This window comes from Ctenopharyngodon idella, chromosome 15 (genome assembly GCF_019924925.1).
Source record: "Ctenopharyngodon idella isolate HZGC_01 chromosome 15, HZGC01, whole genome shotgun sequence".
Taxonomy (NCBI): domain Eukaryota; kingdom Metazoa; phylum Chordata; class Actinopteri; order Cypriniformes; family Xenocyprididae; genus Ctenopharyngodon; species Ctenopharyngodon idella.
In genome coordinates this window covers 7,980,950-7,997,134 of record NC_067234.1, presented here as the reverse complement: position 1 = coordinate 7,997,134, position 16,185 = coordinate 7,980,950, and the positions used below count along the sequence as shown (strand labels likewise).

Sequence of the window (16,185 nt, the reverse complement as noted above, 5' to 3'; positions counted from 1 at the left end):
GGTGCGTTTTTTTGTTTATATATTTGTTTGTTAACATTCTGATCGTAGCCTATGTGCATTATGAGCAGGCCTATTTGCAGCGCGTTTGTCTATTTGTATGTGTTGTGGACTTTTGCAGCGCGTTTGTCTATTTGTATGTGTTGTGGACTTTTGCAGCGCGTTTGTCTATTTGTATGTGTTGTGGATTTTTGCAGCGCGTTGAGCTCTCTCGGCCACTGTACATAGCACACTTTAAGTAATGCACTTATGAAACACTGTATATTTGGTTTACTTTATTTGACTACACTTAAAATCAATGTAAGTGTTAGTGCAAATTAGTGCATTTATATTAAGTGTAGTTAAGTACCACAGTTGGGAAATTGCACTTATAACTAGTACATGTACTAGTTATAAGTGCAAATATATTCACTGTAAATTTACAGTAAAATACTGGCAGCTGGGTTGCCAGCCACTTACTGTATTTTTACAGTACTACTACAGAAGTAAACAACAAAATACAGTAACAAATATAGAATACAAAAACAAAAACAAATACAGTAATCTGCTGTAATATTATATACTTCTAAAGCAGTATACTGTTTATGTACAGCTATTAACTGCATTTATACAGCTTTTCATACTGCACTTATATTTGTCAATAAATAATTAAAAAATATACTTTTTTTATTGTGTTATGGCAAAGGAAATGGAAAGCAACATACTCTGAGTTTTAAAACTTTTTTTTTTTTTTTTTTACGGAAAAAAGCAGAAAATTGCAACATTGAAAGGTCAACATTTTAAATGCACTAAACAGTTATCAATGAACAATACAGCAATCTTATTTACTTTTAACATTTTTCCAAATGTGGAGTAAAAACAGATAGTAGGCCTACAAGTTTTTCAGTACTGCTCCTTTTTTGCAGTGTTGCCAGTCACTTTCCCTTCTTGTTTCTTGAGCCGTGTTCATGGTTGATGTCAAAGTGCCTAAAAAAGCAGAAAAGAAAGAGAAAAAAAAGGAGAGAGAGAAAACAGTAATGAATATTGTAAATATATGCACTATAGCATTTTTGTAAACACAAGGACTAACAGCCTAAGCATTTGATTGCAGTATGTTAAAATGTCTAATTAACACTTCAGAAAAGATGCAACAAAAAAATAATGCTTATAATTGTATTCAATGAAATCGTTCATTCATTGAATGGACTATATGCACAACTGCTTCAGCGTTGTATGTCGTACTACATCTTGGGAGTTTCTGGTAAAAGCATTCAGTTCACCTACATACACCACTAACCTGCCGCAGTCCAGTGCTCGTCTTCTCATTAACTGTTTTTCTCTTACTGATTTTCTCATATCTTATACCTGTTGAATTTAGCTTGTGTGTGTTGGTGCTCTTATCCCAGTCTTTTAAAATAGTTAAATAAATAAGTGGTACCTGCCTCAAGACATTTAGCAATGTTAAATATTTTAATTAATCTTTAAGGGTTAGTTTACCCAAAAATTAAATTTCTGTTGTTAATTACTTGCCCTCGTGTCGTTCCACACCCGTAAGACCTTTGTTCATCTTTGGAACACAAATGGAGATATTTTTTGATGAAATCTGAGAGCTTTCTGTGTTTCTTTATAGGCAGCAGCACAGCTTACACATTCAAGGTCAAGAATGGTAGGAAACACATTTTTAAAGTAATCCATGTGTCTCTGTGACATGTGACAGAAAGCTCTCGCATCAAAAAATATCTTAATTTGTGTTCTGAAGATGAGCGAAGGTCTTACGGGTGTGGAACGACATGAGGGTGAGTAATTAATGACAGAAATTTCATTTTTGGGTGAACTAACCCTTTAAACAGTAATGCACTGACAACGGACTGACAAATATACTTTAAATATTAGGAATTTGAATACTAAGAATTGTGTGAATTACATACAGTGAAATGATTGTCAAAGAAAAATAGAGATTCAAATATTTAATAAAAATAAATGAAGGTTTGTTCTGATCTTATTCATCAGGTCTCACACACACTGCAGCATCGATCACTAAGCGGAAATAGGCAAGTTGTATTATTTCAAAATGCAAAATGTGTTACAAGCCTCAGTGCAAGTAGTCCATTCTTTGCCATAAACCTGATTACATCACATGTGAAATTAGGTGCAATACTTACGTTAACAAAACCATATTTCACAGAAGGTAATTTCCCCCCCTTCCTGGTTCTTGAGCCATGTTTAGGGTATATGTCAAAGAGCCTAAAAGCAGAAAAGCAAAGATAGAGAGAGAGAGAGAGAGAGAGAGAGAGAGAGAGAGAGAGAGAGGTGAATATTGTGCATTCATTCACCATAGCATTTTTGTGAACACAAGGACTCACAGCTAAGCGTATGATCTCAGTAATGTGTCCTGTTACACTTCAGAAAAGATGCATCTTAAAATAATGCTTAAAATAACTGACAAAATAAAATCGTTTATTCACTGAATTCTTTGTCATAAACCTGATACACGTGAAAATAAGCACAATACTTACGTAAACAATGGAGCTACATCAAATGATTCAGCCTTAAATGAGAAAAAAAATGCAAAATAAATAAATAAAACAGTTTAAAAATCAGGTTGTAAGCATAACATATGCTAAGGTTTGTCTATAAAATGAAACATCAGTGTTACTGCGTGAAACAGAGTAACGTTAACCGTTTGTTCATGAGAAACAAAAGTTTAACATTTCAAGATCAAACCATTCATGACAAAGTAGAAACGCGAACGAAAGGCTCCAGAAAAGCCTGACTTATTCTCAGCCGAACAATCGTTTATCCGTCTTCTCGACACAGGCACAAACGTTTTGATTAATCAGGCGGAAAATAACATCTCCGTCTTCTCAGCAGCGCCGTCCAGTCATCCCGCATCTCAGGCAAACTGACGCTTCAAAATCTTAAAACTGCACACTATATTCACTAAAATATCGTTTAATGACAACATTAAACCCTGAAGAGTCGACGTGAAACACTAAAAGCGTTGGGAGAGAAGCTTAAATGTATGCTTGGCCTAGAAATTTGAAATGAGCGCGGGAAAAAAAATCAATCCCATAATGCAATGCCTCTACAGTATTATACTGTATTACGAGTGAAACAGACTGAAAACAGAAAACTACTGTATATTTACAGACATTCTATAAAATATACAGCATGTTACTATTTTATGAAAATACAGTATAATACTGTTAGAAATTACCTGTAAATTTACAGTAAAGTTTTACAGTGTAATATATTTGTGATAAAATCAATGTCATTTAAACTTAGGATTACTACATAAAAGTCTACTAAGATTGAACTCATTTTAAAGCATTCAAAGCACACTTTTAACAAATACACAAATAAAACTCTGTATATTTTTGCGGTAGTATACTTTATTTCAATGCACTAAAAAACTATTTAAGTGTTAGTGCTAATTAGTGCATTTATATTAAGAGTACTTAAGCACCACAGTTGGGAAATTGTACTTATAACTAGTACATTAATATATTTGTAATAAAATGAATTTCATTTAAACTTAGGATTACTACATAAAAGTCTACTAAGATTGAACTAATTTTTAAAGCATTCAAAGCAGACTTTTAATAAATACACTAATAAAACTCCTCTGCATATCTTTGAGGTAGAATACTTTATTTCACTGTGCTAAAAATCTATTTAAGTAGTAGTGGGATTTAATATACTTGTACTACTGAAGTACAAATATACTTTGAATAAGTGTATTTATAGTGTAAAACTTTGACACTTTTATTTAGCACCAAAATAATGTACTACAAATGTACTTGTTTGTATTTAAGTATTTTTTTTAATGCACTCAAGTATACTTTTTTTCACCTGGGATTTTATTACAAATATATTACTAATGTAGTTATAAGTACAATTTCCCAACTTTGGTACTTAACTACACTTAATATAAATGCACTAATTAGCACTAACACTTAAATTGATTTTAAGTGTAGTCAGATAAAGTAAACCAAATATACAGTGTTTTATACATGCATTACGTAAAAGTGTGCTATGAATGCTTTACATAAAATTTTATTGGATTTTTATACTGTCACTAAGTTCTATTTTAATGGATTTTCATGCAAAATACAGTACAAATGAATTAATTACAAGTAAGTCCTTTGTTCACTGTGCTTAAGCTATTATAAATGCACCAATTTCACATGATTGGATTATGCATTCATATAAAAAAGTACACTACCCCAAAATACGTAAGCATGTTACATAAAAGTGTGCTTTGCTTTTGGAGTACACTAGGAAAATCTTAAAATATATATAAATTTGTCCACATTAATTGTCATTAAAAAAACAGGTATTTCAAAGATTCACTCATTTCACATTTGACAGGAATCAAAAATAAAAAACTCAACACTGCACAGTCTGTGTCAGTTCATATTTACGACAGGTATGACAACAATATATTTGATAAATTCTGCGCTTTGTACTGCAAAAAAAAAAAAAGGCATCTTGTACCCAGGTGAAAAAAAAGTGCAGTAAAGTACACTTTATTTTAGTACACTTAATACACTTCCATAATGTACTTGAAGTGCTCTATTTTTGTGCACTTATTTTGTACTTAATATACTAAAAGTTCTTCTTTAGTACTTCTTAAGATAGATACATTTTTTGTTAACACGGAGATAGTATATTAAAAGCACATTTTAGTTCATATTCATGGTGTCTCAAAATAGCACAGTTGAGTACACTTAGATATTCTTAAATCTTAAAAAGTACTAAAGAAGAACTTTTAGTATATTAAGTACAAAATAAGTGCATGAAAATAGAGCACTTTAAGTACATTATGGAAGTGTATTAAGTGTACTAAAATAAAATGTACTTTACTACACTTTTTTTCACCTGGGTCCACACGGCTCCGAGGGTACATAAAAGCCTTCTGAAGTGAAGCGATGCATTTGTGTAAGAAAAATATCCACATTTAACAAGTTATAAAGTAAAATATCTGGCTTTCGCCATACCGCCTTCTGTATTCAACTTACGAAAAAAAGCATAACTGACGCGATGTCAGTTACGTTTTTTCGTAAGTTGAATATGGAACGCAGTCTGGCAGAAGCTAGACATTTTACTTTATAACTTGTTAAATGTGGATATTTTTCTTACACAAACACATCGCTTCGCTTGCAGTAATTTTCATTTTAAAGTGAACTAATCCTTTAATTCAATTGGTTAAGTACCATGCCCCATTATAAAACGTGTGCACACTTATGCAGCCATGTAATTTTAAGTTTATATTTGTTTGTTGCATGAATTTGGTTGGTTTCAATATTACATTGAAGATCTGACATGATTTTTTTCTTTCTTTTTTTGTATTGCAAAAAGCTTTAATTTTAACAGGGGTGTTTATTCTTTTTATACCCACTAAATACTAAAAATATAGGCAGAGGTTATTTGCACTAAGGGCAAATAAAATTTTTACATATTCACCTTTAAGATGCAAAAAAGATTAAATGCATATTTTATTCCCTTACATCTGCTCCTGCATATCTGCTCCCCTTTCCTCCTTTGTTCTGTGTTGAGTCGGCGTTTGCTCTTCAATTCACTGTCCATAAATGTACCGTAAATATTAATAGTTGACTGGCACAGAGAAAAGGAGGGCAAAACATCCATAGAAATGCAGCATAGGCCTGTCAATTTTTCATCTGTTTCAAGCCACGAATATTTAGATGACCTCAAAAACTATGTGAACAAAATGCTAGTTTTGGCACTTGTGATCCATATACAGCACTATAATAGCAGAGCTCTCAAGTTTTATTAAAAGTTTGGAGTGAGATTACATCTGTTAGGGGAGGAGCCACTCAAATATTTGCAGCAGCGGCCCCTCTGCTCCACCAAATTCTCTCAAGTTTTTGCTAGCAGTTTAATTTTACCTACAGTGTTGTTCATAATTGACCAGCACAAATAGAAATTATGCTGCTTGTTGACTGAAGTGCCTGTTCTTTGGCCTGATGACCTTTATGTTTTATATGCCTGTTCACACCTGAGTTCTCCTGTCTGCAAACAGAGCACCAGTTGTAGGAGCTGCTGGTGCCTATGGTAATGAATGGCCGTTTGGTTGACCACTCACTTTTTAAAGTACACCTGGTGGCTGCTCCGCTTAATGCTTTCTTCTTCTTCCCTGTCTTGTCCACTGTCTCCTCTATGGTCTCTTCTACTTTCTCTCCAATTGTCAATCTTACTATCTTCTCCACCGTCTCTGCCTCCACCTCTTCCACTGTCTCCTCCTCTGATCTAGCAACCTTTTTAGGGGGCTGACCCTTTGGTGCCCAGAATGAAATAATACTCTTTTGCTTTTTCTCTGACATCTTTGAAACAGACAAATGCAATGATTAATGTATGCATTGCCAGTAAATTAAATATTACTGAAATGATAGCCAGAGAGCTCCGCTTTAAGAGATGTAGTCTTAACATTGCTGAAAAGAGTATTAATACAGTAGAATTTGAAATAAAATAATGAAATACATCTCTAGTACTTTCCTTAGTTTCAGATAGCCAAACTAAGCTAAAGCAGTTGGGAGAGTTTTTGACTGCATCAATAATAATTTAGCATGAATTTGGCTATATTCCCCAACATCAGCTCTCACTATTTTTGATCACAGGCAAGTGATTTTGTCTAGGAATTGTAAAATCAAAATGCTAAAAAAAAAATGAAGGGGTTGGGTGTAGTTTTGGTTTGAACATTGGGGGGTTTAGCGGGGTCACAGGGCATGCTCCCTCATGAGATTTATTTGTGCGCTTATTTGTTTATTTTTGCAAAATGGTCTTTTTTTGTGGTTACATCCACATACAAAGTTGGTTAACATAGCTGCATGTATTTTATATTTAAGCATCTAAAATCTTAAGCATTTTGACAGAATTTTACTTAAAGAACATTACTTAAATGGTTCTTATATTGAAAATGTTAATTTCCTGACATCTGCTAGGTTTTCCCTAATATCTGTAATTATTAGCAGAACACATTTTACACGAGGGGAAAATCAATTGTGCTCTTGTCTTAATTCTAACTTGTACTTGGCCTTTTGAAAAACAGTTCTTGTAATTGTCTTGCAATATATTTATAGAATTTGTTACAATAAGGATATAATTACAGGTAAAAGCAGCCTATACACATAGAAACTATAGCACAGTATGCCACAGTTGTAATATAAATCTTTGGTGAAAAATCTATTCCCTTAACAGATAATCTATTATAAATTCTACAAGATAGTCAATTTACCACAATAAATACAATAGGTAAATTCTAGTAAAGGAGGTCTTTCTATTTTATGTTGGTGCAGGATGATGTTTTCTCTCTTTAGGAACGACTCGCACAAATCTCATCACACTTTTGGAGCGCACTGGTGAACGCGCGCAGAGTATACAGCCATTCGCGCGCCACGCATGCACAATTAAATAAACTGGGCTTCGGTCATGTTGCGCAGATAATTAATCCGTTCCGTTCGTACGGGAACTTGGTGCTTATAATAGTTCAACGCGCGATGTATAATAGCCTCCTCCATTATTTGTATATAGAGGGACAAGTTATCCCTTACTTCTCAGCGTGAGAAATACAAGGTGTGGCGTGTGAGCGTGTGAAATGGTTAAAATGCGTGTGTCTCACGGTGAATGCGTGAGACTTGAGAGCCCTGGACTATAAAATGCTTAATGGGAAACCATGTGTTGGTTTATATTTTTGGTTCATCAAGTGTCTTATGGTCTTCGTGTTCATCAAAGTTATTTTACGGATATGAGGTTTATGAGTTTGTTGAGCATCCCCGTCAAGGCATAAGATCTGTATGTGTGTGTGTGTGTGTGTGTGTGTACATATATATATATATATATATATATATATATATATATATACAGTATATATATCACTGCCATTCAAAACTTTGGGATTGGTAAAATATTTAATGTTTTTATAAGAAGTATCTTATCCTCACCAAGGCTGCATTTATTTGATTAAACACACACACACACACACACACACACACACACACACACACACACACACACACACACAATCAAAACCATCAATGTTCTATAAAACCATATATTTTTCTGCAGTCATACACTATGGGAGTAGTTTAAAAAAAAAATGTTTTCTTAAGATGTGCCTTTAGCCCTGTTGTACCCCATACTGTTTAAGTCAGACAGGCTACTGTAAGACTTTTAGTCAAGTTGAACTGGAATTGGTGATTTGCAACTTGTAGTGGCCATACACTGACTGGAAATCCAAGTAAAAATATTCATGTGCACGCGCTTATATTCTTAACTGGCGCTAGGACCCAGGAACGCTTGCTGGCTAGCGGTTCGGGCAACACACACATTCCTGCCATACCACAGTGAATGGACGTGATTGTTGCAAGTCAGTCAAATGTGTTCAGCAGCAGCGCTTCGGTCAGCTCAGGAGAGTCCCTACTTACAAAAACTCGACCCCGTTGACGGATTGAGTTATCCGTGTCAAGATCTCGCTGGGTAAATGTGACAACATAAATCTGCTAACTTCTCTGCCTTGTTCAAAGTTTCCTCTGTGAATTCAATGTAGCGGATGATGTGATCAGTGTAACGTGATTCGTGACTCATGTTTACCAGCTTTCAGATGGAGTTTAGATATCTGCATGTCAAGCACAAGGGTTTATTTATTAATAGCCTAATGTTTATTGATTTTTTTTTTTTTTTTCAAATGCAGTGGATTAAAGTTAACTTTTTAAAAAACTTTTTAGGTCTGACTGCATAGACTATAAGCATTAATTAAACATATATGCCTCTCAATGTCTTGTAATGTTTCATGCAGCCTGTCTGTAATGTGGACTGCGGTGGGGCTTTAGCTGGCTACGTAATGCTAAGGTTCATCTAGTGTTTCTATTTTTGGTGCCTGGGGTATGTTTCCCCCTTCACTCCTCCTGTCATTTCGCATGTGTTGTCTTGTTGTTAATTATTTATATAATTTGTTTGCTTTTTTTAGATTCTATGCATATACTGTGATAAATGTGCAGATGTCAGGTATTTCTATCTAATCTGACCCTAACCGATTAAGAACTAAATATTAAAATAAATATAATGATAATAAAAACCAGTTAATTTATATGTTACTATATAAAGCATATTTTAGGTTACCCGACAATTGCGCAGTGTTTTAAAAATCTGATATAATCTTTTATATGAGCACACATTACATTCTAGAGTAGCCTATCTGATTGGTTGTGTTTAAAGAAACAAACAACTGGTTGTCTTTAAGACCTGTTCACAACAAGAACGATGTAACTATAGCCTAATCATAAATAGAACGATAACGATCTGTTTATTATAATCGCGCGATGCAGTTATGTCGCTTTAAATGCGTAAACTCTTTAAAGTCGGGTGAATCTGATTGGCTGTCGATGTTTTTATCCCCCATAAAAAATCGTTCTGAAAGTGATTCCAAAGATTTCGGTCCTCTGTGTCCTTACTGTTTTAGTTGTGGCATGGACTTCCCTATTCTCGTGGAATTAGAAATAGTCCAGGATTTTATTCTGAATTAAGTAAAAGTATTATTATTAAATGAAAACGTTTGAAAAGACAGAAATTTTATTAGAGTAGGCTTTTATTTGTAAGTTTTTTTGTTTGTTTGTTTCTTGTTTGAACACCTTCATTGAAAGATAACAAAAACAAATGGTAGACCATAAAAATTCTACAGGAACAATCCAGAGTATGTTCCATTGGGAGTTTTAGGAGCTGCCATGTCCACAGAAGTGCTTCCGATTACAGACATCAAACATTCTTGTAGTTCCTTCTTATTCCTCCTGAATACAATTTTCTTGTTTGTGGCTAAGTCTGAGCTTGGCTAAGTTTTGGACAAGCTGTCAGACTTTTCAGTCTTTGCATTAGTGGTGGGGAATTTTCAGTGACTCTTTCTCAAGATTATATTATTATGCCAGTAGGTGGAGACATTAACTGTATTTATGATTTCACTCAACAGATTCGTTCAACAACACTAATTCATTCGTTCATCAAAAATAGAATATTATGAATATCGCATACCCATATAATAAACTTGTGCATACTAAAATGATCCGCACAGAGCGGGGTGCGCTGCACAATTCACACATGTGTTTTAAGCAGCAGTTCAGCGCTAAATCGATGTTTTTTTTTCTTTGAAGTGTTGATTGCTTCCGGTGTGGATGAATTGTTGAAATCCACACTAAATGTGTCCAGTAGGCATTGTAATTACAGTTGGTGAAGTGAACATATAAAAAGGGGAAAGAAAAGTAAGATCCAAGGCAACTGACAAAACATGCAGAACTATAGCCCATTTGCCAGTGCCCAGTCATGTCCTTGTCTGTAGGCATGAAATATATTTTTTAAATATATTTGTCATCATTCAAGATTTTTTTTGTAGCAGTATTGTAATAATTAATTGCTCCTTCTCCTTTTGCAGATAACATCATCCAATTCATCTGTACGTATCAGTGCTACATTTTGCCCACCCGTGCAGGAGCAGACATGCACAGTTCTGAGGAGAGTGTGTCTGGAACTGTGCTTCACAGGCTTATGCAAGAACATCTGCGATACGGAACAAGTGGAATCAGAGGAGGGGAGGAAAACGACAGTTGTCAGATGCTAAGCAACCCCACATCTACAGAGAACCCACTCCTTGAAAAGGAGGGTCAATTGGCCCAATCATATCAACTTATGCCCCTGCAGTTTCAATCACGACAGGAACCTCAAGGTCAGGAGCATCAAGTGGACAGCAGCTCCATGGAAAAGACTGGTGGTGTGGGCCAGGGTACAGGTAAAGCAGTCCAAGCAGCCCAGAATTTGCCTGGATTTGACACCTTAGAACTTCCGTCTTACGAGGAGGCTAAAATCCAGTCTCAGCTGTACAGAGGACAGCAAAGTCTGATGGACCCTCAGTCCCAAATCCCTCTCCACAACCTTTCAAACAATCTCCAACAAAATCAGAGCCAGGTCTTTCACAAGGAGGGCCATAAAAACCATGCACACCAAAGTCAGCACCAACACAACCAGGTTCAGCAGATACAGTCTTCAGCAATGTCTGACAGTCCTGCAAGCTCACATTCCCATCTGCAATCACTTTCTAACACACATTCACTCTCTTCCCCTCCTTCTCTTTCGTCCTCTTCCACTTCTCTCTCAGCAGTTCCTGTGAAGGCCCTTATGGAGGGTCATGCATGGACCCAGCAAGGGGGCACTGGTGGTGCATCTCTTGATGAAGGTCTGTCAGATTTGAAACAGGGTCATGTTCGCTCACTCAGTGAAAGGATCATGCAACACAGTCTAGAATGCAATGGAGCTCAGGAAAGTGTGGGACCTTCCAATTCACCTTGCTCACGAGACACTATTCCTTGTGGGGCTGATAATACAGCAGATTCCCTCTCACCAACTAGTAAGACCTCCGTGAGTAACCTACAACTTCCGCCACCACCCTTACCCTTACCACAATGGACTTTGGATCAAAGAGGTCCTCCCCCAGAATATCCTTTTAAATTTAAGGTACAGACTATGCTTTCGCCCACATTACACTCCAACTCAGAATCTCTGGAACAGGGACACTTCTACAGTGATACCTTGACAGCAGCCATGTTGGAGACAGTGCCACTTAGAAATATAGCAAGGTAATTGTAGCAGACACATAAAGGTGAATTGTGTCATTTCTGCGCCACTAGCAGCACCAATTGGAACTGCAAAAATTATGGTTTCCAAATTCCCCCAAACAGATTATTACAGGTAACCATTGGCTGAGCCAGACACTGACATGTTCGACCACTCAAACAAGCAATGTTTTTTAAGGCATTTATAATTTAAGCCAGCATACCAGTGACATATTTATAGTTGTCTCTTCATTAAACAAACTCCCAGCTATTTAACTTGTATATATGTTTTAACATTGGAAAATGTACACTTCACCTATAAGCATTAATTATGAACAGGTGCTAACACATTTCTCTTTCTCACTTTTCACTCACTATCTTTATGTATTTTAGACAGTGCCCTTTGTCACAGCAGCAAACACCACAGACCAGTCCCATGGCTTCTGAGACTTGTATCCTGCCCTCACAGGCTTCTCAGCAACAGTATCAGGCTTTATCCCTGTCTCAGTCCCTGGGATTTCCTCTAGCTCAGACTGGATCTGAGACCCAGGGACTGTCTTCTTGTGTGGCCCTTTTTGGACAGCCTTTCCCAGGGGATACGTATGCCATGGTAAGCCATGACAAGCAGATGCTGGAGATCCTAAAAGAAGAGAACCAAAGCCTTAGACAAGAAATTCACAAGCAAAATGAGAAGGCCAGCAAACTAGAGCAGGTACTTGTCTGTCTGTCTTTTTGTTTGTCTATCTGTCTATCTTATAACTTAATTGGAATGTGGTAGAATTTAACTGTGGTGATGAAAATATTGTCCAGTGTGATTTTAATTCGGCACACTGACAGGAGGACACTGGCATTATTATATCACAGTGCAGCATTAATGGGAGTATGTGCTGTATTTTCAGTTGGAGGTGGAGGTTGTGCGCCTGTCAGAGGCACATGAGAGTTTAGTGAAGAGCACATCCAAACGGGATGCTTTGGAAAAAACCATGAGGAATAAATTAGAAGCAGAGATCAGACGTCTTCATGATTTTAACAGAGACTTGAGAGGTGAGATAGTGCTCATGCTTTGATTAGTTTTAGTCAAAATTGCTGAACTTTGTAAGTATTATTTATTTATGTTTTTTTGCTTGTTTATTTAGTTTATCTTAGCTGTTCTTGGGTCCTGTGGCAAATAATGTTTTCTCAAATGTGTTTTTTAGACCGTTTGGATACAGCCAATCGACAGATAGCCAGTCAGGAGCTGGAGGGACAAGATGACGGACACTTGTATCTTTCACAGAGTGAGATTTTACTGCTTTATGTGCATCATTACACTAATATGCTTGGTCTGTTTGTTGTTCAAAATATCTGTCTAGCTGCTCAACCCAGATTAACTCTTGCTTCCCTCCCTTAACTTCCTGTACCACTTCCTTGCTTGCACTCAAATCTCTCTCTCTCTCTTTGGGGAAAAAATCTAAAATTCCATCATTGAGCAAGTACATAACTATGTTCTTGCCTTACTCCGATTCACTAGTGCAAGTCAATAATAATATTTATATGTTAAGGGGTCAGAATTGGATTAGGCAGCAAATTTCAGGTTTGCATCATTTGTCTTTGCATGTTTGTCATGTCAGATATATGCTTTGTAGGAACAGCACAGAACAGCAATCTATATACACTTTTTTTTTTTGGAAAAAAAGTTCTCTGAAACACCTTTTTATTTTGTCTTTTATTCCCCTCAGGAAGAGAAAGCCTAAAAGATCTAGAAAAATTAGAGATGGAGGCAGCCAATCTCCGATCAGCCAATGAGGATCAGCGACGACACATTGACATCTTAGAGCAGGCTTTAAATAACGCTCAGAGCAAAGTTGTCAAACTAGAGGAGGAGGTGAGTCTGTACACCCTTAATCAATTATTAAAGAATATCTGAGAACTAATACCCTCTGGGTGATTTTCGGACATGGTAGCATTACAGTACCTTTTTGAAGTACAGAAATATAGAGTTAGGATGGCAGGTTACACACATAATTTGGGATAATACTTTTAAAGGGTTAGTTCACCCAAAAAATTATCCCATAATTTACTCACCTTCAAGCCATCGTAGGTGTATATGACTTTCTTCTTTCAGTCAAACACATTCAGAATTATATTTAAAAATGTTCTTACTCTTCCAAGCTTTATAATGGGAGTGAATAGTAACCGATATTTTGAAGCCCAAAAAAGTACATCCATCCATCATAAAAGATATCCACGCGGCTCCGGGGGGTTAATAAAGGCCTTCTGAAGTGAAGCGATTTTTGTAAAAAAAAAAATCCATATTTATAACTTTATAGACTATAATCACAGAGCTGAATGGATGACAACTCATGGAATAGCCCTAAGAGGGTCTAACTAGGGTCAAAGCTGGGAGATCTTAAGATCTTCACAAATTATCAAGTGGATGGATGGATTTATGGATATATTAATTTTTGTCAATCCAAATGAATCCAATCTGATTTCAGTGTGATGATGGGTTGTAATTGAGAATGAATGTGAAAACTCACGTGAGAAGAGGCAATGCTTCAAATCACTTCGACTGGCCTATTATGCTGTTCACACCATAAATCCTGCATCTCATTTTCGTGAGCATTCCGCATCCAAAAATCAGTATTTATGAATCAGACTTGTGTAAATGGACTGACTAATTGCTCAGAGTGGAAAAATAGGCATTAACATCATGTGTCAACAATGTGTTGGCTTGACTAATTAAAAATTAGATAGATATGTCAATTACTGCTTTGTGACATCCAAACAACATTAAGTGAAACTGTTATCCCTAGACAGAGAGTTTGAGTTTGTGTTATATTATACTGGACAGGCTCTCTTCTGTCTGTCTCTGTGCTGTAGTTGAGTAAAAAGCAGAAGTATGTGGAGAGGGTGGAGCGCTTGCAGCAGGCACTAGCGCAACTCCAAGTCGCATGTGAGAAACGCGAGCAGCTGGAACGACGTCTGCGCACTCGCCTGGAGAGAGAACTGGAGTCACTGCGAACACAACAGGTCTGTGAATTGAACTGAAACTTCTTCATTACGGTACAATAAATGAAACAATTATTGTATAAAACGCTATATAAATAAAGGTGACTTGACTTGACTGTGGAAAGCCCATCTTCCTCCAGCAACGCAATGAATTAACACATGCTAACTACATAGTGTGTACAAGTCGTGTTCATTGAATTAATTAAATTATTAATTTTTTCAGTGTTTGTAAGGCAAAGTACAGAGAATTAAGATTTTTTTTAGGGATTTAATTACAGAGATTACAATTTTTGGGATAATGTGGTCAGCTGCTCCACACAAACTTCATCTCTATATTTCTGCTCTGAGTTTGGGTCACTTATGGCATATATTGTTGTGGTTTTCCTAAAAGAAGTTTAATGACTGGCATCTTAATAGGTTATTTAGGACTTGTCCTTGAGATAGGATGGAGTTAAGATTGAGAAGAGTTTCAGCAGCTTGAGGGCTGCGTTCCACTTTCACTTTTTATGCCCTTCCCTCACTAACTTTCCACCATCCCATTGAAACGGTTGTACGTCATTAAGTACATTGCATGAGTGAACGCTACTGGCAGAAAGCTATGCAATGGGTTGAATTTGAATTGCCTTTGATCACTTGGAATCTGCTATGGAGCGGATTTATTATTTGCATTTTTTCCTTATGAATTTGTTTTATGCACCATTTTACAGTATATTCCTATAGGCATTATTGAGCTGAAGAAAATCTAAAAAATACAATAAACTATTACAGTCAGCTTAAGGGGTTAGTTCCCTCAAAAAGGAAAATAATATCATAATTTACTCATCCTCACACTCAATATTGTAAACTGACCCATTTGTTTCCTTTTTTCCCCTTATTTTTCTTTGTACTACATTTCCCACAATTCCTGGTAAACTACATTACCATATATGGTGCACTACATTACCCACAACCCCCTGGTCATGGTCTATAAATAGATCACATTTACTTCCTTTGTTCCTTTTTGCATTGGTGAGGTGTGGGTGTTTGAATGGACACCCAACCATGTCCTTTGAGTTCTTCCCTTAGGATGCGTTAATGACTAAAGATCATCCTGTACATCATGTTAATCCTGTCCTTCTCTTAACATCTGTCCATTTACATCATGTGAATTTGCTACATGTACCTCCATGTGCTTCAGGTCATTTGAAGTATTCAATACTTAAGCATCCTGAACTCAGTAAATTAAAGACTGCAAAGGACTGGTGTTCTTTTCCAGTGTTTTAGTCAGATGCACCACCAAGTTTCTGCAATTCTGATGAACTTTGGATATTTGACATCTGGTATCCAACACTCAAGCCATCCTAGAATTCAGGGGTGAATTCTTTTTCCAAGTCATGTCAATGGCAAAAAATGTCCCAATCACCCAGATTTCACCCTATATGACTTTCTTCTTTCAGTCAAACACAGTCAGAGTTATATTAAAAAAATGTTTTTTTGTGATTGACCCACAGATCTGTTTATGTAATAGTAACATTCACATGCCCAGTCACTTTATCTGTTTGCCACGGAAGGGCCACGTAACATTGCCACGTAAATGTTAGAGGGCAATTATCCAGCCAAATATTAC

General features: G+C 36.3%; 1 protein-coding gene across 3 annotated transcripts in view; it reads left to right on the top strand.

Moving 5' to 3' along the window:
- The window catches only part of amotl1 (angiomotin like 1), a 51,035-nt gene that overhangs the window by 3,056 nt on the left and 31,794 nt on the right, over positions 1-16,185 (top strand). Inside the window, exons 1-7 of one of the 3 annotated variants that reach the window (XM_051862103.1) lie at positions 8,318-8,472; positions 10,415-11,612; positions 11,982-12,300; positions 12,488-12,632; positions 12,785-12,865; positions 13,307-13,452; positions 14,451-14,600. In XM_051862103.1, coding sequence (XP_051718063.1) covers positions 10,480-11,612; positions 11,982-12,300; positions 12,488-12,632; positions 12,785-12,865; positions 13,307-13,452; positions 14,451-14,600 — 1,974 coding nt within the window. In that variant the 5' untranslated portion in view covers positions 8,318-8,472; positions 10,415-10,479. Of the gene's footprint in view, positions 1-8,317; positions 8,473-10,414; positions 11,613-11,981; positions 12,301-12,487; positions 12,633-12,784; positions 12,866-13,306; positions 13,453-14,450; positions 14,601-16,185 lie in introns of those variants that run through there. The other 2 variants (XM_051862104.1, XM_051862105.1) reach the window with 2 other exon arrangements.